This window comes from Phyllostomus discolor, chromosome X, assembly GCF_004126475.2.
Source record: "Phyllostomus discolor isolate MPI-MPIP mPhyDis1 chromosome X, mPhyDis1.pri.v3, whole genome shotgun sequence".
NCBI classification, from domain to species: domain Eukaryota; kingdom Metazoa; phylum Chordata; class Mammalia; order Chiroptera; family Phyllostomidae; genus Phyllostomus; species Phyllostomus discolor.
Window position 1 is genome coordinate 80,095,082 of NC_050198.1, and position 22,167 is coordinate 80,117,248.

At 50.6% G+C, this 22,167-nt stretch overlaps 1 protein-coding gene across 2 annotated transcripts in view; it reads right to left on the minus strand.

Annotated features, from left to right (window-relative positions):
* Nucleotides 1-3,785: 3,785 nt before the first annotated feature.
* Nucleotides 3,786-22,167, minus strand: part of ELF4 (E74 like ETS transcription factor 4) — a 42,795-nt gene continuing 24,413 nt past the window's right edge. For both annotated transcript variants that reach the window (XM_036017086.1, XM_028522635.2), the window contains exons 2-9: nucleotides 18,272-18,549; nucleotides 14,288-14,459; nucleotides 13,768-13,860; nucleotides 12,000-12,191; nucleotides 11,077-11,160; nucleotides 10,808-11,000; nucleotides 9,870-10,238; nucleotides 3,786-8,523 (exon numbers count right to left, since the gene is read on the minus strand). In XM_036017086.1, coding sequence (XP_035872979.1) covers nucleotides 7,719-8,523; nucleotides 9,870-10,238; nucleotides 10,808-11,000; nucleotides 11,077-11,160; nucleotides 12,000-12,191; nucleotides 13,768-13,860; nucleotides 14,288-14,459; nucleotides 18,272-18,343 — 1,980 coding nt within the window. In that variant the 5' untranslated portion in view covers nucleotides 18,344-18,549 and the 3' untranslated portion in view covers nucleotides 3,786-7,718. The remainder of the gene's footprint in view (nucleotides 8,524-9,869; nucleotides 10,239-10,807; nucleotides 11,001-11,076; nucleotides 11,161-11,999; nucleotides 12,192-13,767; nucleotides 13,861-14,287; nucleotides 14,460-18,271; nucleotides 18,550-22,167) is intronic.

Here is a 22,167-nt window from a genome sequence, read left to right on the forward strand (position 1 = left end):
ACATTAAAAGAAGATGGGCATCTTGATGAAGTCAGAAGGAACACCTGACCCTGCTTTGCGGTTTGGGGGTCCTTAGGGTGCAATGATGGAGGACAAGGTACAGTGGCTAATGGACACTGGAGTCACTGGGCAAGACCTGGAAAGAAGAGGAAAAGGAGAGACAAGTCCTGGGGAGTGGGCTGGTGGGGCGAATTACTTACCTGCATTGGTTTAGGGCATGTGTGTGTGCGTGTGTGCGCATGTGTGTGTACTTGTGCGTGTGCACGCACATTGGCGGGAGGAGGAACTCTTTTAGGTGGCTGTGAGGAATGGCCCTCTCTAAGTCAAAGAAATTACCTGCCTGCCGGCTGTCTTTCCAGCCCTGGACCACCCACGTCAGCATCTGACTGCAGGGTCTTATCAGAACCCTCACTGTGTGCCAGTGTCCTGGCTGCCCACCCACATAGTGCAGACCTGCTGAGGTTCTGGTTTCCTAAGAATCAGCTAGTATGGAGGTCAAGATAACTTGCCTGCATGCCCTGGATTTTAGAGCTTTCCGTCCTCCTTCTGAAAAAGAGTGGTAGGAGCTACAATTCCTTCTGACCACTGGCTCCAGACTGCACCTATGACTGTTTGATAGGAAGGGAATGTTTGACAGGTCTGGGATGAGGTCATTTTAAGCTTCTCACTGTGGTTCAGGTCTCTGGAGAACCCTGGCAGTGTATAGGGCAGAAGATCTATATGTCTGGTCAGCTGGGGTCCAGCCATCCCCAGGAAAGAACCTTGAACCGCTCTCTGCTCAAGCCCCAGGAGCAGCCTCAACCAGTCTTTCTGACCAGATGGGGGAATATCATCCCCTTTGAGCCCCAGCATGAACTGTCTTTAGTGCCCTTTGCTTCCCCACTTTCTGATCCTGAGCTCCTCTAGAATAGTTGCTTTCTCAGGTTCCCAAACAACCTTATAACAGTACTGATTCTAGGTCAGTCCTCTGTTTGACACTTGCAGTTATGAACTCAGGTATGACCTGGCCAGTGTGGTTCAGTTGGTAGGCCCATCACCTCATTCTAGGTCAGGGCACATACATAGGTTGCAGGGCTGATCCCTCGTGTAGGTGTGTATGGGAGGCAACCAGTTGATGCTTCTCTCTCTCAAAGCAATGTTTCTCTCTCCCTTTCCCCCTTGCTCTCTCTCTAAAAGCAATGGAAGAGTGTGTCCTCAGGTGAGGAAAAATGAAAGGACTCAGATATATCAATAGGTCATGAAAGCTATGTGGTCAGTGGGAGGACTCGGCTAGGCCTAGGATGGTCTGGGAGCTCGAAAAGATGGGCAAGGGTATTGGGGTGGTTGGAAAGACTTTCTGGGAGAGGTGATGCCCATACACTTTAGTAGAAAAGTAGGAATTAGGGTTGGGGGTGGAAATCGTTGAACTGAGAAGACAATCTGAGCAAAGGCTTGGGAACAAAGAAGGTAGTATGTGCAGGGAAAGCACAACCCACTTCAGTGTCAGTGCAGCTGGAAGAGATAGATGGGGAGGGAGGATGCAGGAGCCCTGCTGGCCAATCCGAGGAGCACAGCTTGGGCTTCTACCTTTGCTGATAGGGAGCCATGGGAAACTTGAACTGCGTAGGGACTACTTTGTTTTTGTTTTAATAAATTGGTAAAAATGTGTTGGAGTTGGGACAGGCAGACAGAGGAAAAGGTAATTGCTTGATATTCCAAAAAAGGGTGACAAGAGAGTGGTGGGGGTTCAACAGAGACATCCTTTTAAGGCAAGAAGGAGATGATGTGGGCAACGTCAGAATGACCCAAAGGGACTGGCATTTGGGTTTGGGTGTATGGGTGCACAAACCCCCTTAATCTGCTACAGAAAGGAGGCAGAGTTAAAAGTGAAACCAAACAGTAGTTTCTTTTCTTGCTTTTGGGTTCCTTTCCTCACACTTTCCCTGGAGTCCTCTCACTGCCCTTCAGGCTAGGTGGGAAGATCAAAGCGGGAGGTACAGACTGTGAAAAGAAATTTGCATCTCTAGTGAGGACGGTTAAGGACCCGGGCCTCTATAAAATTACCACCTAATCCTTTCAGTGTGGCCTAGGGGAAAAGGCCAGCTCCACCTCTTACCACCTAGGTTGCTTGACCTTAGGCGAGAACCTAATGTTTCCAAGCCTTAGTTGCTCCATCTGCCAAATGGGGCTTAATTTACGGACCGCGGAAGAGAATCATACTGAGTAAACATGGCTGTTTCGCTGCAGTTATGATGGTCTTAGCAGAACCTTGGGGTGAAGGGTTGAAACGGAGGCCCTGTTTAAGTGTGTGCATCCCGAGAATAAGGACCATCCGCTATTTCCCCATCCCTATGTGTGGGTGAGTAGAGGTGGATTGGGCAGTAAATTCCTGCCCCTTCTATATTCTAACCTATAACGGGGGAAGCTTGTTAGGTGCTTTTATTGTGCCCTGCCTCGATAATACGTGTGTTTGTGTGTGTGTGTGAGGACAAGGTCCACTGGCTTAACTACCAGGAGCGGGGCCGGGGCAGTGCTTCGGTCTCCTAGACCCCGCAGCAGAGCCAGCCAGGGCTCCACATGTTCCCCTAGACCACGGATTTTCCCCAGAGAGGTGCTGGCAAGCCTGCAGTGTCCGGCTGCTGGGCGCAGATGCATCCCCAGCCTCGCACCGGCCCCCCGGGGGTCCCGGGCTTTCGTTGCCTGCAGTGGAGGGGCTGGGCGGGGTGGTGGTGGGGCGCTCCTGGCTGGCAAGTGGATGTAGCGAATGCAGCCAGTGTGCCCTGGTCGCTCTTCGATTTCAAGGTAGAAAGCGCAGCTGCCTGAAAGTGTAGTTAAAGGCAGGCTGCCGAGGGGAGGGGGGCCAGGCCAGGTGCCTGCCTTAGCCCTACGGCTCAGCTCGGGGAATACTTGCGCCTCCGTAGGGGAGAGTGTGACAACTGAACTGCTGGTCTACCGTTTGCTCACCTGTGGGTCAGAGGCTGGGGTGGGGGTGGGGCGTGGGGCGGGAGGCAACGAGGGGTGGGGCCAAAGCACAACCAACCAATGGGGAAGGGGCATTCAATCGACTGCTACATTTGCCCTGGAAAGTGGAGGGGGCAGGAGCGGCGGAAAGTTTCAAGCTTCAGAGCAATGGAAGGCCTTGGTGGGGGGCCAAAATGACCCAGGTCGCTTGGGGCACAGGGTCAGGACATGGGGACTAGAAAATGCAGGCCCTGGCTACCTCTGCCAGGAGTGTCAGGAGCCCCACCCCTGCTGCCTCTCCTTTCCAGGGATCCCTGGCCCACCCGCCCACGGTTGTTGGCTGGACAGCGCCCCCTGCTGGAAATCGGCTCTCGTGTCCTGCGTACCAGGGTTGACGCTCTGGGGAACCGCAACAGCCTGGTCTGCCCAGCCCTGGGAGCTTCCAGAACGGAGGAGAATGAGCTCACTAGCCTCAGATCCCGCAGCTTTGGAGCCGCAGGCAATGGCATGTTTAAAAATACATGATGGGATCAGAAAGACCTATGCTCGTGAGAGTACCTTCTTGTCCTGCCCCTCCCACCGGGCCTGACCTTTCTATCACCCAGTCCCACTCAGGAATGAATAGTCATGAGGCAGGAGGGGCAGCAGAAAAGGGCAGGAGTTTAGGAGTTGCCTGCAACACCTGGTGACCATAGGCACTGACATAAGAAGCAGCTGCCTTCAGTGTTCTATGAGGTCAAAAAGGCTGTGGTAGCCCCCCAACTATCAGTTGTCCTTCTCTCTGTCCTCTTGCCTGCCACAGCATAAGGCTGAGATCCACACAATTAGGTACAGGACTCATTCACTCTTTCGGCAAACATTTATTGAGCACCTACTGTGTGGCAGGCACTGTGCTAGGCGCTGGGGATACATCAGTGACTAACACACAGTCCCTGTCCTTGAGGAGCTCACAGTCTATTGCAGGGGAAACACATAAACATGTAACTAAGGACCTACCATGTGGTAAGTGCTACAGTAAGAGGTATACACCAAGTGCTGTGGGAGCCCAGAAGAGGCAGTAAGACATCAGCTGCTGAGGCTGAGGAGCAAGTCTCTTGACTCCATTAAGCCATCACAAAGGCAGGGATGTTGCCACACAATCCTGGTTAAAAGAAACTTGTCTCCTGAGGTTCTCCTCTAGCTTTCTCCCGTAAGTATATCAGCACTGGTTAGTTTATCGTATCAGCTAATTTAACACTTTGAGTTAGGAAAGAAACTGGACAGGGAAGTTTCTTTAGGGGTAGAGTATGTTCAAAGTAGTAACAACTCTTGGGCGTAGGGGCTGGGCGTGGTGGGGGTGGAGGGAGAGACATGAGGGCACTGAGCCAGGGAGTTCAGACCCTGGGCAGTGGAGCACCTGGGGTGAGTGCCTGTGCAAAGGGAAGGTCGGCATCACCTACCTCAAAGTTTGGTCCCCATCACTCACCAGCTCAATCAATAACCATTTGCTGATGTTCACTAGATGCTTCATACGTAGTGTGCCCTGCTCTGTGGGTGACACAATCCCCTGCCCCTTGGAAAGTAACACACTAAGTGGGAGAGACTAAGTAAGTCCAGGTCATTGAAGATTTAAGTAATAATTTGTGATTATAACAGAGGAGATGTCACAGGCTGTTTGTGCTGATTTGCCAAAAGAGTGGCAGTAGCTCCAAGTTTCAAATAAAGAACTCTGGGAAAGGCAGCTTCCACCAATGGAGTCTTGAAGGATGGATAGTATGCAGTTGGTACTAGTGGGGTGGGAGGAACATTCAAGTTGAGCAGAACCAGATAAAGCAAGAACACAGAAGTGGGAGACTTAAACAGAGGCTTGTTCAAAGGCCAGTGAGTGCATCGGTTTGGCTGGAGCAATACATTGGGGGTGGGGAAGCAATGTAAGAGATGACTGGGGAAGTCCAATGGGACCCGACGGCAAAGGACCTTGCTGAAAGGTCAAGGACTTGGGAACTTGTCTGAAGACAGTGCTGAGGCTAAACCCAACATACTTTTGAAACTACTGCCCTGAACTTCAAAGTGGCCCCCTCACCCCTCCAGCAGGACTCCCAGACTGCCTCATGATTCGGCAAATAAATGGTTAGTGCCCAGCTGCCTGGAGATTATATTGAGTATCATCTCTACCTAAGCAATGAGGAGCCTCTGAAGGCTTTTTACCAGACCAGAACTGGTGCCCTGGCAGAGGGAATAAGACAGGTCACAGGGGGGCTCTGGATGTGTCTGGGAGCAGGATAAGCTCTGCGTAGTTTGAGGCTCTGGGAATTTGGAAGGGAAGCTAGATTTGAGAGACATGGCAAATGGCACTGAGCTTCAGGAGATGGGTCAAGTGAAGGCAACCATCAGATGGTTCTGAAATGTCAAGCTTAGAAGGTCAGGAAAATGGTGGCACTGTTAATAAAAATAGACAAGTCATGACAGCTTTTTTTTTCCTTGGAAAGGGTGTGTGTGTGTGTGTGTGTGTGTGTGTGTGTAAACTCTCAATATCAACTTTTGGGAGAGGGGCCATCACTGAGGGCCTGGCAGGCATCTAGATGGAAATGTCCAGCAGACCCCTGGACATGTGAACCTGAAGCTGAGGAGAAAACTGGGGGGCTGGAGCCCTAGATTTCAGACTCATCCCCAAAGAGCTGAGCCAGACCCAAGAGAATGGATGAGACCCTTGGGTGATACCCGCACTGAATGTGGTAGATCCGGAGCCAGCACGACACAGAGAGCAGGTGACAGAAGGTGCAGTTAAGCCCAGCTAGTGCAGGAGGTGTCGGGAAGTAGTATCACATGCTGTGAGGGTTCATAGGGGCCAAGAACTTTGAAGCCATTTGATGTTACCACGAAGATATCAGTGACCTTCAGGTGATGAGTTATGTGGAGTTGGGGTGAGGGGGACAGGGCCACCCCTGACCCATGCAGCATCTTTATACCAAAAGAAAAAAAAAGAAAGAAAGAAAAATCAAAGGTAACTTTCTCAAGATGCTTTACTTTCTACCATCAGGATAACTGTCTTAATAAACTGATTTATTAGAAAAAGACACTTTAATGCCAAGTGCTGGAGACATGTAATAAATACACCTGCACAACTGTATATGGTCCCCCCGCCAAGGGAAAAACAAGAGAGTGGGAGAGGATGATAACAGGCTTGGCAGTGACTGAAAGAAGGGAAAAGCAACCTGGGGAGGTAGATCAAGTGGATGGTTTTTCACCACGGACATCGCAAAGGTCCTGAGGCACTGATTCACATTAACCAAATTCACCAGATACCATAACTGTTTCCAAGGCTGACATGTTTTAGCTCTTAGCTTTGCCCCCCACACTTGGCAGGAGAGGAGCAAGCTTATTTCAAAGAAGGTAGAGGGGAGGAGATCCAGGCCCTAGGTGGAGGAGTTGACTTTAAGAGAGAATCAGTTGGCCCTTCCTTAGAAAGAGGGAAGAGGGAAGCAAGAAGCCATGTGGAGACAGAAGTGCCGTGGGAGCTCACATCTGCTGGCTCCTGTCTCCTTAGTGAAGAAGGAATCAGGGTCAGGTGCGAAAGTTCAAGAGGGGTAACAGTCTACGTGAATGTCTGCTGTAGCCATGGAAGGGTGAGTGGGTTGGCAAACTTATGAGGTAAGTAAAAGGCTGGCTGAGCGGCAGGCACGCATGAGCAGTAATGGAGGCAGATGCGATCTGCATTGCTAATCAACCATCCCCAGCAATTCCTGACTGCAGGGAACTATGAGGAGCAACATTAATCAACAGAGAACTCAGGATTCAGGGTGTGGGCCAGACGCAAACACTGGTCTCACAGCCCCAAGCCCTCAGTGCAAACATTCAATGAACTCAGCCCTGCCTGGGGAGTTGGTGGCTAGGTCTGCCCCTAGAGGGACACTCAGCCCCTGTCTAACTCTTCAAGCACAGCCTTCTGCAGCGGTCAAGGTTCCAAACATGCTGTCAAGTGACTGGCGGGCAATGAAGCCAATGCCAGAAAGAAAGCTCAGTCTAGGCTGGAGGGCTGCTCCCCAGGGCTCAGTTCCCTCTCCTCTCTTCATGCTTTTATCGCACTCGGCTTTCTCCTGTCCCTTAGAACTGTAGTTACTTCAACACACACACACAACAATTGAAGCCTTTCTACCCAGGACCTGCTCCAGCTCTGTGACATCTCTCCAGATCTGGGGATCCAACCTGCACTCCAGAGTCTCAGAACAACTGAACCTTGGTTTGTACAAAGGGAACTAGAGAACACTTTTCCTTAAAACAAATCCTCATCTCTGTGGCTGACCCACAGAGACACATGTTCTTAGAAACCTCACAGTGCCCCTTTGTCGTCTGCAAAGAAAGGAAGATACAGACCCATGAGTACACACAAATACATAACGAAATATTCACATGTGAAATAGTAACTTCCCTGCTGAGGGAACATATAGTGAAATACACCCAGGCAAAAATGGCTCTTCCCACAAAGCCCCTGCACCTGCCCTGGCCACCAACTTCTCAGGAGCTTATCCCTTCATCGCCACATCAGCCCATTGCCCTGACAAGAGCATACCCCCTAGTGCTCTTGAAGGCCATGGCCCGATGCCAGGGATGCTCAAACTGGGCAAGGCTTGACCATGGTGACATCAGGCAGGGATGGGGGTTGGGGGAATGGGGTGTATTGACATTCCACTAAAATGTAAGGGCTGGTGAGCTACTTAAGTCAGACTCTGCTAGAGTCAATCCACATGAAAATGATGCTCAGCTTTGCCTGGTAGGTCACACTTCCCTGACCCCTCTATCTATATGTTATGGGGCTCCATCTTAATGAGGGAAGTGGGGTTGAATGGAGAGAAGGAGGCTGGGGTTGAGGACCTAGTCAGTAGGCTCCCAGATGTGGTCACACTAGGCTCAGCCATAACCAGGGACCCTGAGCCTGAGGAGAGCTCAAGTTCAGCCACCGGGGTCAGCCCAACAGTGGGGCAGCTGGGAGGAGACAAAGTCTGGTTTCCCAGAAGACTCGGGTTGTGGGAGCCCCTGGAAACCACGTGGGTTGGAAGTGGCTGAAGGTGAGCTTGATCTCTCAGAAGCTCCCTCAGGGTCTCTTCGGGAACCAGTAGCCCCTCCACGGGGGCCCCAGTCACCACACCCTGCACATAAGAGGAGGATCTCAGTGGCCCATCCTTGACCCCAGGTGCTGCTGTGGAACCGGAAGTCCTGATGAAGGCAGCAATGACAGTCCCAGGGGGCTGAGAGCTGGGCCCCGCCGCTCCAGCACCTGTGACGGAGGGTGTGGTTGGATTGGTCGAACGGTTGGCCCCAGTGAGAAGCTGTGGGAGGCCACTGAGAATCAGTGGAGTTCCTGGTGCTGCCACCTGGCTCTCTTGGAAACTGGTGTTCACGGGGAAGGAGGCCTGCAAAGTGAAGGTGTCCTTGAAGGTCGAAGCCGGCGGGACACTCTGGAGAACGAGCTGAGTTGAAGCAGTAGTACTAGCAGGAGGGCCATTGGTTAGCACTGTGGTCAGGGGGATCGTCTGCAGGGTCAAGGCAGAGGCTGACCCCACAGGGGCCACTCCTAGATGGATGTTGCTGGGCACTGAAGACGCACTGAGAAGAAACAGAAAACAAATTCGGTTAAGGCAGGAGGCATCTCCCAACTGGCTAGAAAGGAGGGCACAGGAGGAGAGGAGCAGAAGGTGTTTTGTTTCTTTGTTTTTGTTTTGGCTGACATTTATTGAGTTATAGGTCAGAGACACTCGAAATAATTGACATGCAGTATTTTCCTCAATCTTCCAAGTAGCTCAGAAGTTGAATAAGATTCATAATCTGATTGTACAGCTTGCGGAAACTGAGGCATAGAAAAGTTATGTCACCGGCCCTGGATCACACAGCTAGTAGCACAGACTCACATCTAGGCTTTCTGACTCCATAGCTTGTGTTCCTCACTGTTCCAGTCTACTGCCTTCTCTCCTTAGGAGAGCATCTCGGTGACCCATGCCAGTATGGTGAACACACAACCCAGACAAAACACAACCTTTCCCGGGAAAATTGGAAGTATTTAGCATGGACAAGAAGTATCAAGAGCCCTGGCTGGTGTGGCTCAGTGGATTGAGCGCCGGCCTATGAACCAAACAGTTACCAGTTGGATTCCCAGTCAGGGCACATGCCTGGGTTGCAGGCCAGGTCCCCTATCCCCAGTAGGGGGCGTGCGAGGCAACCACACATTAATGTTTCTCTCCCTCTCTTTCTCCCTCCCTTCCCCTCTCTCCAAAAATAAACAAATAAAATATTAAAATGAAAAAGAAATATCAAGAGCTTTCTGGGTGGACCCAGAGGGCCTGAGGAAAGCAGGTGGGTGTCCCTGTAACATAGTCTGTTACCTCTTTTCTTTTTTTTAATCCTCACCTGAGGATATGTTTTTCTACTGATTTGAGAGAGAGAGGAATGGACAGAGAGAGAAGCATCAATGTAAGAGAAAAACATATATTGGTTGCCTCCCATAAGTGCCCCACTAGGGATTGATCCCACAACCTAGGTATGTGCCCTGATTGAGGGTTGAACCTGCAACCTTTTGGCGTACAGGGACAACACTCCAACTTACTCAGCACCTGGCCGGTGGCTGTTGCCTCTTTTTTAGAATTGGGGAGGGTTAGAGAAGGAGGCCTAGATGTGGGGGGCCTTGGCGGCTGCTTGGGGAGCCCTGTAAGGTAAAAGGAACAGCCCCAGCTAACAATGGAAGTCTCCCAGCTCAAGTGCTGGCATTGCCATGACTTTGGTGTGTGACCACGGGCAAGCTTCTTTTCCCCTCTTGACCAACAAGTGTGCTACTGGCTTCCCAGGGATTCATGACGGTCTTATGAGATTGGACACACAGCAGACCTTTGCAAGGAGCTGAAAACTATCCCCCAACTTAAGTACAATGGGAAGACTCATAATGACCTGGTTGCCCTTACCTTGCAGCTTTGGTGAGTTTGGCCTGGCCCTCTGGTGGAGAGACAAGCACAGTGGAGGTAGTGGGGATCTCCTCATCTAGAGACAGTCCCAATTCCAGACTTGCTGATGGCTGGAGACCGACCTGCTGAACCTTTGGCTTTTCCCAGGGAGGGCTGCCCTTGCTCTGGGGAGTGGCTCTGGATGAGACCCTGGAGCTGGCTCGCCGGGCAGTGCTGGTGGAGGAGGCAGAGGCCTTAGGGGATGCCTCTGCGACTTCACTTTTCTCATCCTCATCGTCGATCACCACTAGGTCCTTGGGCATCTCTTTAAACTGGTACACCAGCCTCTGCCCTTCCACTTTGGCAAGGATGCCCCTCTGGTAGTAATATCTGTAGGGAAAGGGGTGAGGAGTTAGTCGGGGACATACTGCCCTCCAGGGCAGAGCAAGTATGAGGTGCAGGCTGGCCAGGCACCCGATGGGAGCTCAAGGGCAAGGACACTGGTTAAGACCAACTGTTAGACTTACAAGGCTTTTATGAAACATCCTCCCCCAGAGGACTCAAAGGGTCCATGAAAAGGTGTTTGAAATGCCAACGCCCACCTTGCTTTGGGGTGGAGGGTAAGTAATGGATGAGAGAAGATGTATGGAGGGTGGGAGCTTCAGCAGTCCTGCAGCCTGAGACTCCATCTGTGGGTCACTCTGGCCCACCTCCCTAGGTCTCTGGCTTGAGGCTTGTGAACAAAGACCTTCTTGGGGATGAAGGCCGTAAAATGCTCGTCTTGTGTCAAAAGAGAAAAACCTAGGACAGAGCTGCAGGAGGGAGAGAATTTTTCCTTCCAGAGAGAGCCTGGGGAGTGGGCTCAGGGCCAAGGAAATGGGAACATTAGGGGGCCCTACAGCAGGAGGGCCTCCTTGCACATAACAAAGAGCTTGGCAGGGACCCCCAGAAGCTCCTACCTTAGCGCCCTTCCCATAGTCTCATAGTTCATGTCAGGCTTGTTTTTCTGCTTCCCCCACAGCTTGGACACAGCTTTGGAGTCCACCAGCTTGAAGATGCCTTTCTCTCGCTGGGTCCACTTGATGTACTTGGGGCAGGTGTTCCTGTCTTGCAGAAGTGCCAGGAGGAACTCCCACAGATAGATGGTGTTGCCTGAAGAGGGGCAGGTGGTGAGGGGCAGTGCAGGTACCCTGGCTCCCTTCCTGCCTCACCTGACTCCCAGCCATACCTTTGCCATCCTTAGATTTTTTCCGTATGGGGACACTGGGGTCAGTGACAGGTGAGGTACTGCGGTTGCCCTTTGTCTTCCGGACTGTGAGGAAAAGGTGAGAGAAGGATGAGGCTGAGACCATGGCAGACGCTGCAGGCCAGGCTCCCAAGAGGGAGGGCCTGAAGCTTATCAAGTTGGGTGCAACAAAGCAGACAAGCAAGAGCCTAGGATCGTTCTCTTTGGCCACAGCCCTCAGGTACATGCACCTGCCCAGTGGTCTGCCCTCATGTTCAGGCCCCAGAGATACCCCCAAACACCACTACTATGTGGGGCAATGTGGTGCTTGCACGTGAGTCACCTGTAGGTCCGAATCTGCCTAACCTCATTTTCGAAATGAAAAGGCGGCCTAGAGGTGTACTGTTGTGTGGGTCACTGGGGTTCTGCCTGCCATGCTGACAAGGCAGTATCAACCAGACATCACCTGAGTAAATTAGTAACAGTGGGGCTTGGGGAAGCCCAAAGTCCTCTCCCATATATAGCCTTGGCTCCATGGGTTCCCAGAAGGAAGATACGTACACAAAGCACAGGGCAGAGGCCCCCAGGGGGCCAGAGACTGGCCACGGGGCCAAGCCTGGCATCTGAATACTCAGCCTAGGATTCAACCCATTGGGGTCGACAGTTCTGGAAGAGTTTCCATCTATGCTGGGCAGATAGCAGTGACCTGGGAAATGTCAGGCTTTGGGCAGGCCAACCGATGAGTCCAGGAGACCTTTTCCTCCATCTTTGCCATACCAGAGAGCTGTCCTCTTAAAGTGTCTGTGAGCCTCCACCCACTCACCTCTATGGCCTCCCTGACTGCCTCTCTCCTATTACCCACCCCCTTGAACACACACACACACACACACACACACACACACACACACACTTTCTCTCTCTCTTACTTCTCTTCTTTGATTTTCCAGTCTTCTTGGCACTTTCCTCTCTGGGGACTGTGTCCTCCAGAGAATGCCCCTCCTGGTCACCAGTGTCATCAGCCCTGTTCAGGGCATTGGGCTCAGAGACAGGAAACAGGTAGTTGGGTAGATTGGTAGCTGGAGCAGTGTCTGGGTCCGGAAGGATCTCGGAGGTGCTGACTACAAAAGAAAGACCTGAGTTGGCTGTGGCCCAGTGCAGGGTAGGAGTGTGGTATCCCAGTGCTCCAGAGAATGGCAGGGCCCCAGGGAGGGCAGAAGTGCTGTTCCCCCACAGCCCCAAGCACAGCATACACCTGACAATGCCTCATGTGTCTCACACCACAAGAAGAGGAAACAGCTGCAGAGCTGCGGACATGAGCTGGCCCCAATCACTGCTACCACATTTGGAGCCCACTGCTGGTAATGGGGAAGTTCCAGGTGACACCCAAGGTAAAGGGCCACTTTGATTTAGTCATTCACTTTGTTGCAACTAGAAGGGACCTTAGAAATTTTTTTTTAGCCCAATTCCTCTGCTATCCTGATGAGGAAATGGAGACCCAGGGATGGCAAGTAATGTGCCCATGGCACAGCAAGTTGGTACTTGGCACCTGGAGATACCAGTAAATATCTGTTGAATCCTGAATAAAATATTAGTGATGGAGTTGGGATTAGAAATGCTAGGACTCTTAACTTGCAGCTTCAGGACTTTCATCCCTGCACTGTATCCCAGCACCCCTTTGGGAGGGACAGTTAGGGCCAGGAATTCTCCTGTGGAGTCGGAACAAATGTCTGAGGGGGCTCTAGATAAGAAGCCTGCCTTGAGGGCCTTCTGGGAAGGGAGGGTCAGCCTCCAAGAACAAGAAAGTGATGAGGAGGTGCCAAGCCTGGTATATTTTAAAATAAGCCACACCCTGCATAGTCCTGTTGGGAGTCCAGAAGGACTTTCTAGGCCCTGGGAGAGGGGCCTAAAAAGTCACCCTGGCCAACAGTATTCAACCTTAAACAGGAAGTAGATTCTGACACATGCTATAACGTGGATAAACCTTGAGGACATTATGCTCAGTGAAATAAAGTAGTCTCCAAAAGCCAAGTACTGTCTTATTCCACTTACATGCAGTAGTCAAATCCATAAACACAAAGTAGAATGGGATTGCCAGGAGCTGAAGGGAGGGGGAAATAGGAACTTGTTTAATGGGTAGAAAGTTTCAGTTCTGCAAGGTGAACAGCGTTCTGGAGAATGGTGGTGATGGCTTCACAACAGTACAAATGAACTCAATACCACTGAGCTGTTCACTGAAAATTGTTAAGGTAGTCAATTTCATGTGTACTTTACCACAGTTTAAAAATTGAGGCCCTGGCCAGGGAGCTCGGTTGGTTAGAGCACTGTCCCAATACTCCAAGGTTTTGCGTTCAATCCCAGTCAGCGCACTTTACAAGAACCGAGCGATGAATGCATCAGTAAGTGGGACAACAAGTCGATGTATCTCTCTCTCTTCTTCTCCCTTCCTCCCCCTCTCTAAAATCGATTCTTTTAATTTGGAATAAAAAGTCACCCTGACCACCTTTTCCTTGTCTGTGGTGCCTTCTAGCCCCTTCCCATTCCAGTCACAGCTCCAAAGCATGTTTACGTGTATGTCAGTGAGTGTGGGCAGAGATGCCTGTGTGCGCAAGTGCCTGAGAATGCAATGCATGGACGTGATCTCTGTAACTGGTATTTTGCGGTACCTCGAGTTAAGGCACTGGGGTCCACACTTACAGATCTGCTTCTCATCCAGGATGTTGTTGGGAGACTCAACGTTGAGCAAGACTTCGGTGGTTGGCATGGTTTGTGAGGTTGCTTCATTTTCATCTGGTTCCAGTTCCATGGTAGAGGGAAGGAGAAAAGTTCTCTTAGGGTAGGCACTGGGTATTGGGTACAGCCATGACCAGGGCCAGCCCAGAAAATAGTGCTAAGGAGCCAAAGGACAGCTGGGAAGGGGCCAGTGGACCTCCCACCTTCTCCATATACCCACCCGAGTTATCATCACTCCTCATTGTCCCTCTCCATCTCAAAAGATCATGAATCCATTTAGATGGCTTCCCATACTACCCACTTAGATGGGTAGTATGAAGCAATACTACCTCTTGCTTGTCCCACCCACCACATCTAAGTTCCAACTGTTGGGGACCCTGCCTTTGCTGCATGTGTCACAATAAGCCATTGTGTGTGGGCTGCTGTTCCCAGAAGATAGACCCCTTTCTCCTCCACACCTTCCCTGCCCAGGAATGGCACAGACCTGCCAGCATAAAACTACCCTCCAGGACCTGATCCTCTGTCATGCACAAGGTCCTGTCCGTTATGATGCCATTGTGAGCGTCGTCCAGCTCCAGGCCTGAATACAGATGCAGTAATTCAGGGTAGGGTACCTGCTCCACAATCACAGCTGGGAATACTGAGGGGTCTTCCAGCTGTGAAGAAAGGGATTTGATTAAAGACCCACCTTCATCTTCCAGAAAGCCCTCCCTACCAGAATCTGGCCCTTCTTGCAATTTCTTACTGTTAGAACCCTCAGAAGCTGTCCTTTGTATAAGATGACATTGCTCTGGGTCCAGCCTCATTAGGTGATTCTTTGAATTTTTAATTTATAGAGATGGGTTATCTCTGTACCACCTGCATTCAACCGAGGGAAGACAGTTTTAATTGGTGGTACTTATGGGTCAATCCATGGCCAGGGTTGGTGCTCAGTCTATGAAAAGGGCTAAGATCATCCTGAGGCCAGTGGGAAAGGACTAGCCAATAATAAAGGTGAAGCGCTCGATCTATAGTCAGGTGAGGGACTCAGGCTCCAGTAAGGGATGGGTACCCAGGGTTAGGGGCTCAAATTATAGACATCTTAGGGCACAGCCTTTGGCAATGAAGATGAAAGAACAGAGGCATTACAGAGGTAGAAATATAAGCACCCAGTCACTTGCCTGGATGGGGAAGAGTGCTCCAATTTCCAGTTTGATTCAATGGGTACATGGGGACACTGTTCATGTTAAGGGGGAACCCAAGAGGAGGAGGAGAAACAAGTTTCTGAAGAAAAGTAAGAGGAACAGTGCCTGGATATGGTGAGTTTGAGGTACCCTAAAGATACTTAAGATGAATATGCCTCTCAGGGAGTCAAAAATATGTGTCCAACAGCTCAACAAGGTGGTCACTAAATCCCTTGGAATGGAAAAAATGATCAGGATGAGAACTGACCCCCGGAGGCCATGGTTGCTCTAAAACCAAGCAAAGCTACATAAAAATGGGTGTGATCACAACTGTTTTTGTTTTTAACTTATGTATAACCCTGACCAGTGTCAATCAGTTAGCTGGGTGTCATCCCATAAGCCAAAAGGTCACCAGTTTGATTCCTGGTCAGAGCAATTGCCTAGGTTACAGGTTCGATCCCCTGTCAGGGCACATTCCCACATCAATGTTTCTCTCCCACTGTTTCTCCCTCCCTCCACCCTCTCTAGAAGGTAATATACCAGAATGTTCATAATGATTTTATTTAAGTTGGGTGACTTTTCCCCTCTCTTTCTAGTTTTCTGTGTTTTTCAAATTTTCTTTCGTGGGACTGTTAGTTCTTTCTTCATGGAAAAAGAATGGGAATGCCCAGTTCTGCCTAATATGCCCGAAGGATCCAGAAGAGTAAATACTAATAAAATACCTTTGGGTTTGGCCAGTGGGCCGTCACCCTGGCTAGAGCAGTTTCAGGAGCATGCCGGAGTCCCAAGGCACATTAAAATGGATTGCAGACAGGATGGACTGAGGCAGGCTGTTGGGTGTAGTGACTAAGGCAATCAAGTTAAGAGCTGTCTGTCCAATATGGTAGCCCCTAGCCACAGGTGACTATTTACATATAAATATATTTTGTTTTAAGATTAAAAATCAGTTCTTCATTTGTGCTAGCCATAGTTCAAGTGCTCCATAGCCACATGAGACTAGTAGCCCCGTACTGGATAAGACAAATAAAAAAAACTTCTGGCATCTCAGGATGCTCTGCTGGACTGTGCTGATATAGAACCAGAGTGCCTGGGTTTGCAGCCAAGCTCTAGTACTTATTGGCAGTGTGACCCTGGGCAAGTTACCTAACCTTTTTATACATTGGTTTCTTCATTTGTAAAATTGGGGTGATCATATTATTGATCCCATAGGGTTGTTTAATTGGATCAATATGTATAAAGCAATTCGAACGGGGCCTGGCACAGAGTAGGTTCTCATTGTTTTAGGTTTCAGGGCCCTCTAGGAGACTGGTAACATTTTATTTCTTAAGCTGGGTGCTGAGCTCATAGGTGTTCTTTCTTTCTTTTTTCCTTAATCCTCACCCAAGGACATTTTCTTCATTGCTTTTAGAGAGAGAGGAACGGAGAGAGAGAAACATCAGTGCAAGAGAGAAGCATTGATTGGTTGCCACTCATACGCACTGGGACTGGGGATCATAAGCGCCTGGACAGAGGACCAAACCCACAACTGGCCAGGACCATGGGTGTTCGTTTTACTGTTATTCTTTAAATAGATACCTATATACATATATGTGTGATTTATGCACTCTTTTGTATTCATGATACAGTTTTTTTGCAATAAAAACTGTTTCCTAAAAAGAATGAGAGAAAGGAGGTGAGAAAGTAAACACAGAGGGTGGAGCCTAGGCTGGAGAGAAGAAAGGCACTAAGAAGGTGGTAGTTTGAAGGAAGTGGGCGGGAGAGAGGGAAGGTTTTCTTTTATGGCTGTCTGGGAGGTCTGAAAGATACAAGGGAAAGAGAAGAGGTGATTCCTGGTTTGAGGTCTTCAAGGAGGCATAAGAGAAGGGATTAGGTACAGGGGCAGGAGTTACCCTTGGAAGGAACAGGGATACTTCGTTCTCCCAGGCCAGCGGGAAGAAAATAAGAACGGTGATGTTATCAATAAAAGGGAGGAGGGAGGGTAACTGAAGGTGTCCTTGGCTTTGAGCTTCTCTGTGGATTGGAGGAGAGGCTGTCTGCTGAGGGTGAAGGGGCACATGTGGGTTTGGAAGGCATGGGGTTGGGAGCTTCTATGAACAGTCTCTATGAAGAACAGAAACAATTGCTGAGCAGACTAGAAACAAGTAAAAAATGACTAGGAGCATTTAGAACCCAGGTAAGTTTAGATTTTTCTTGCTGTCTCTTCCCGTAATTGTTTCCATAAGGTTAGGCACCCCAGAGGTGTTCAATAAAACTGAGTAACTTTAATTAAGACCCAACTGCACAGAAAGCACATGTGCTCAAAGCCCACTAGGGGGCAGCCTTTCGTAGTGCGCTACAGATTGTACAGTTTTCCATCTTCACAAAGATTTAGGATACAGAGCATCAAAATTAGACTGAGGTACCCTTACAGATAATCTAGCTGGATCTCCTCTTGGTGAAGATGGGGAGACGGCAGCCAGATGGGGTAGGGGACAAAACTTGCCTAGGTGACACTGTGGCCAAACTGGGATCAGACCTCAGGACTGTTGACTCTTAATCTTCCATTCCTTCTACTGTACCTGGCTGCCTCTTCTTCATTTTGTGGAAAGAGGGGAGTGGAGGGTGGTGATGCCTGTGCCAGGGCACTATCCTAAGATAGTGCATGAAAAACGTTCTCTCTTAGCCCCAGTGCAGGGCAAGGTATGGATTGGTGGGGACCTGAGGGCCAGAAGTCTGTCCTATTTTCCAACTTCCTCCTACTAGAAGACTGTGTTTCCAGTTTACCCTGCATTTCAGATCAAGGTGGCTTTGGAGGGGTTCATCAACCAGGCTAGGGACATAAGTCTAAAGATATCAGGGGTTGGACTCTACCCTGTGGTTCCAATTGGCAGTGCTCATTCTTGCTACACGCTTGTCCCAGCAACTTTCTCACTAGGGGATGAAAGGAAGGGACTGAAAATGCATAGGAAGGTCAGCGCACGACTGTGTATTCAGCCCACGTAGCTGCCTGGCCAACAGCTCAGCTGGTCTATTTAGCAGCTGCCTGGCTGACTTAGTGACTGCACGTGCCCTGTAATTGCACGTGGGCAACTGGCTCACTAAATGAGTGCCCAATGATTACTGACTGGCTTGCATGAGTGACTAGTTGGCACACAGTCTCACTGGCAAGCAAGCCCAGTGCCCTGAACCTAGTAGGTGCTTGATCAATATTTGCTGACTGGCTAGCCGGCCAGCCGGCTGGCTTACTGGCTGTCTGCCTGCCTGCCTGTCTGTGTGTATCTGATCATCTGCGCTGGCTGACTGGTCTCCGTTCTGTGGGGCTGTACCTGGTGTATATCATCCATCCCGTTGCTTGCAAACTCAAAGATCAGGTCACTGGGCTGGAGGGTAATAGCCATGCCGTATTCTCAGAGCTGACAGCAGGATTCACAGGGCCCTCTGGAGCTGTGGGATTTTCTTGATGAAGAGATGCTGCTCAGGGACCTCAGAGATAGAGCCTACACCCCAAGCCACAGGAGAACAGTAGATGTTGAGAGCTGGAGTAGGTGGTGGTCTAAGCCAGGTTCAAGGCTGCATGCTGGGCTGGGCCAACTGCAGGAATGACCTAGAGAGAAGGGAGAGGTGGGGACAGTGAGTAAATTGCCTTCCTTGAGCTCTGTTCCCAGGACAGCTGGTGAACCAAAGGGACCCTGCCATGGCAGGGCAGACTGCCGGAAGACGGATGGCTAAAAGAGGAGAGCAGTGAGAGAACAGGGAAGGAGAAGAAAGGAGCCAGGTAAAGAGAGGGGGAGAGGATGTTAACTGAGTCATCTCCAGTGGGAAGGGGCCAAGCCTCAGCGCCAGTCTAAGTCACCAGCTGGCCCTGAAGATATGTGACCTCCCACCCTTCCCTCCCCCACTCCTCTGGAGAAGGTGACGGATAGAGACTTTGGTCTCTCTCCACCCAGAACATTAGTCTTCAGGGTGTGGCCACAGGGAAAATCAGGGCCTCATGGATGGGGTAATAGCATGAAAAAGCCCTAAAATTCCCTTGGCTTGGGGAAGACTCTTGTGTGAGGGGTGTGTGGAGGGTGCTCTCTTAGACTCTGCTTGGCTCCGTCTACCTTGGGAGTGGGAGCCACTTAGCTCTGAAGGGCGGGCAGAGCTACAGAGGAAGAAATGTCTTGCTGTGCAGCTTATGTTGTTAGCCTGACCCTGCTTGTGGGGATGGGACTCTCAGATATGGCCACGCCTTCAAAAGAGCCTGGAGACAGGGCCAGGTGGGTCACAAGCTCTGTGTACTCATCACCACCCTGCCACCACTGCCGCTGGCTGGAGAGGATGGCCTCCCTGCCGGTTGTGGGTTTGTGTTGTTGGTTCAGCTTTGCTTTCAGTTTCAAGACTGAACTGTCACCCTGGGAACTCATGAGGAGAGCCCCAACTGGGGGAGGGCCCAAGGAACCTTGCCCATCCTCCAGGGCCAGCTCAGGGGCCCTCCTTTTCCAGGAAATCTGTCTGCTCTAACCCACATGTTTCTCCTCTCCCTGAATGCCTCTCATGCTCAGTCTGTACCTCAGGCATTCACATGGCACCTGGGCCCCCAATAGTTTCCTGTGCTTGCTCTGCTTCTACATGATGTCTGCGGTCCCACCCTTGCCTACCTCCCAAAACCCTAACTCCTGCTCCCAAGTCCCTATGGTCAATCTACTCTGCTCCTCCAGTCCTGAACAGTTGGGCTTCTGTACTTCCACATGCCACATCTTTGGCCCTTGGTGTTCTGTTTTCATATATATATATATCTATCTATATAGATATATAGATATAGATATATAGATATATCTATCTATATAGATATATATATATGGTGTGTGTGTGTGCTGGGTCTACAGACAGCCTGCTTCAGCCATCAGCATCTGAAGAACTGGGGCCAAGCACCATAGCGGGAGCAACACAATTGACCCCTACACCTCCTTGACACTCCTTTGGCAGTGCCAAGGGTGGCAAAACCTTCTCCTGGCCGGAAAAAAATGAGGAACTTCAGAGAGGGGCAAAGGGGAGGAAAGGGAGGGGGACCATGGGTGACCTCTCTGATGACCGCTCTCCCCCACAGGAGACACCCAGGCCTCTCCCACTTCCTTTCCGTTAGCCCACAGGGCTGGCTCCACCCTCTCCCCACCCCCATTCTCATCCCCACACTTTTCCACCCACCTCCCCAAAAAAACTTTGAGAAGTCACTCAACTCATCCTCGCAGGTTTGAGTTTCCCTTTGGGTGACTGGGAGACTGATACCTGCTGGGGCAGAGAGGAAGCACTTGCAAAACTGTGGTCCTCGCCTGAGCTCCACTGCAGCCCACCCCCACCTTACCCCGCAAGTGACCTGGTCTCCTGTGGCCTGAGATTCCTTCTAAGGCCATTTATTCTCGGAAGGTCTGTCTCCCCCCAGCCAAAGCGCCCAAGACCCACATTCCACAGCTCCAGCCCTCCCACAGGCCCACAGGCAGGCTGTCTGCCCCCAGGAAGCATTCTCGAACTAATCAAACAAAAGGCTATCACTTTCACCTAAATCCCACTTTGTCTAAACATGAAACTTCTGAAACTCCTGTGTCTGCTACTTCCCCCACCCAAGGCCCTCGGGCCTTCCTGCCATGTGTCCTCCCTTCAGGTTTGCTCATCTCTTTGGCTTCTCTTCACAGATCAGTATTTCATGATTGTGAGTTCACTGCCCATGATCTCAGCCCGTGAAACTTCTTTTCACCTTCCTTACCTTCCCCATTAGACAGTGGCTTCCTTGAGGACAGGGATGGCTGTGTTGGTCATCGATGAAACTTCAGCACTTTGCACTATGCTTGGCATGTAGCAGCCACTCAGTTTGTGTTTGTGGAATGAACGGATGAATGAATGAATGCATGGTACTAGTCATTCAGTACAAGTGAGGTGCCTTCAAGGCACTAAGTATATTCATATGTACAGTGGATGTAGGGTGGGTGTCGTGTACTCTGGCGAGAATGAGAGGAATGTTTGCACTCTATGTGTGTAACATCTGTATGTTTGTGCATTGTCACAAAGGGAATTTGCTGGGTGTGTACAAACACATCGTGTGTGTATGTGTGTGTATGTGTGTGTACAGGGCATGCCAATGTGCCCCAAGGGTGGGGACGTGTGTGTGAGAGCCTCTGTGGGTCAAGCGCTGTCCTGGTCTGACCATCAGGCCAGCAAGCTCAATCATAAGTTTCCCCCCAACTCCTACCAGCTCAAAGAAGCTGCGGTGAAGATGGGGGTGGGGCTGCCACCATCACTGCCCCCCTCACAAATTCAAAGATCTATGCTCCCCAGGGAGAGAATGCCTGCAGAATATGTATGTGGCCCATAGGTCTTTGAGGCGAACCCCTCAAGGTCCACTGTGCTAGGGAGGTGGTGGGAGAGGAGAGGAAGCAGGCACTGTCTTGAATGGAACAGTTGACTATCAGCACAAGGAGAAGAGGTTTGAAAAAAAAAAGAGACTAATCTAATTGCATTCTTAAGTGTCTACACATCTAAGTCTCTAAATTAAGGATGCAGTTGGTACAGGTCTCGCTGGCCCAGGACTGAGCATTGCAAGGCTGTACCCAGCAGCCACAACTGATCCTGGTGTCTCATTCTGCCCAAGTTTGAGCCTGAAGCTCAGGTGAAGGGGTACACGGGGGCAAGCAGATGTCCATTTGTCCTATCCTGTTGGCTGAGGCTAAGATAACTCTCCCCCAACCATACCATGGAAACTTCCAGCCCAGAAAGTTGTGTCCCTCCCCCGTCAGATGTTTGAGGATTTGAAAGTGAGAGGTGGAGAAGAGGCTCATTTGCATGCTAACCCACTCTCCCCAGCAGAGGAGTGAACAACCTCCCCAAGTCCCTCAAAATAACCTCCCTCTCCCAGGAACCTGAAACCAAAGAAGCCACTACCACAGATGGCCCGCCCTACTGGAGGCCAGAGAGGCCCACACCAGGGGCTACCCTCCACAGTGTCCTCAGAGATGCACTGGGACACAGATTCAATGGCCTAGAGCCCTGGACGCTGTCTTGCTAGCGAGTAGAGGTCTAGGGGATATACACAGACACTGGGCCCAAGAAACCAAGGTGCCTAGGAACCCTTAGTAACTGGTGGTCAATTCCCACCTCCCTTCCCTTGCCTCATCACTGCACCAGTCAAAGCCCGCCCCCTTCACTACCTTGGAGGCCACTGAAGGATCCCTGGCTCCCAGGGCCTATC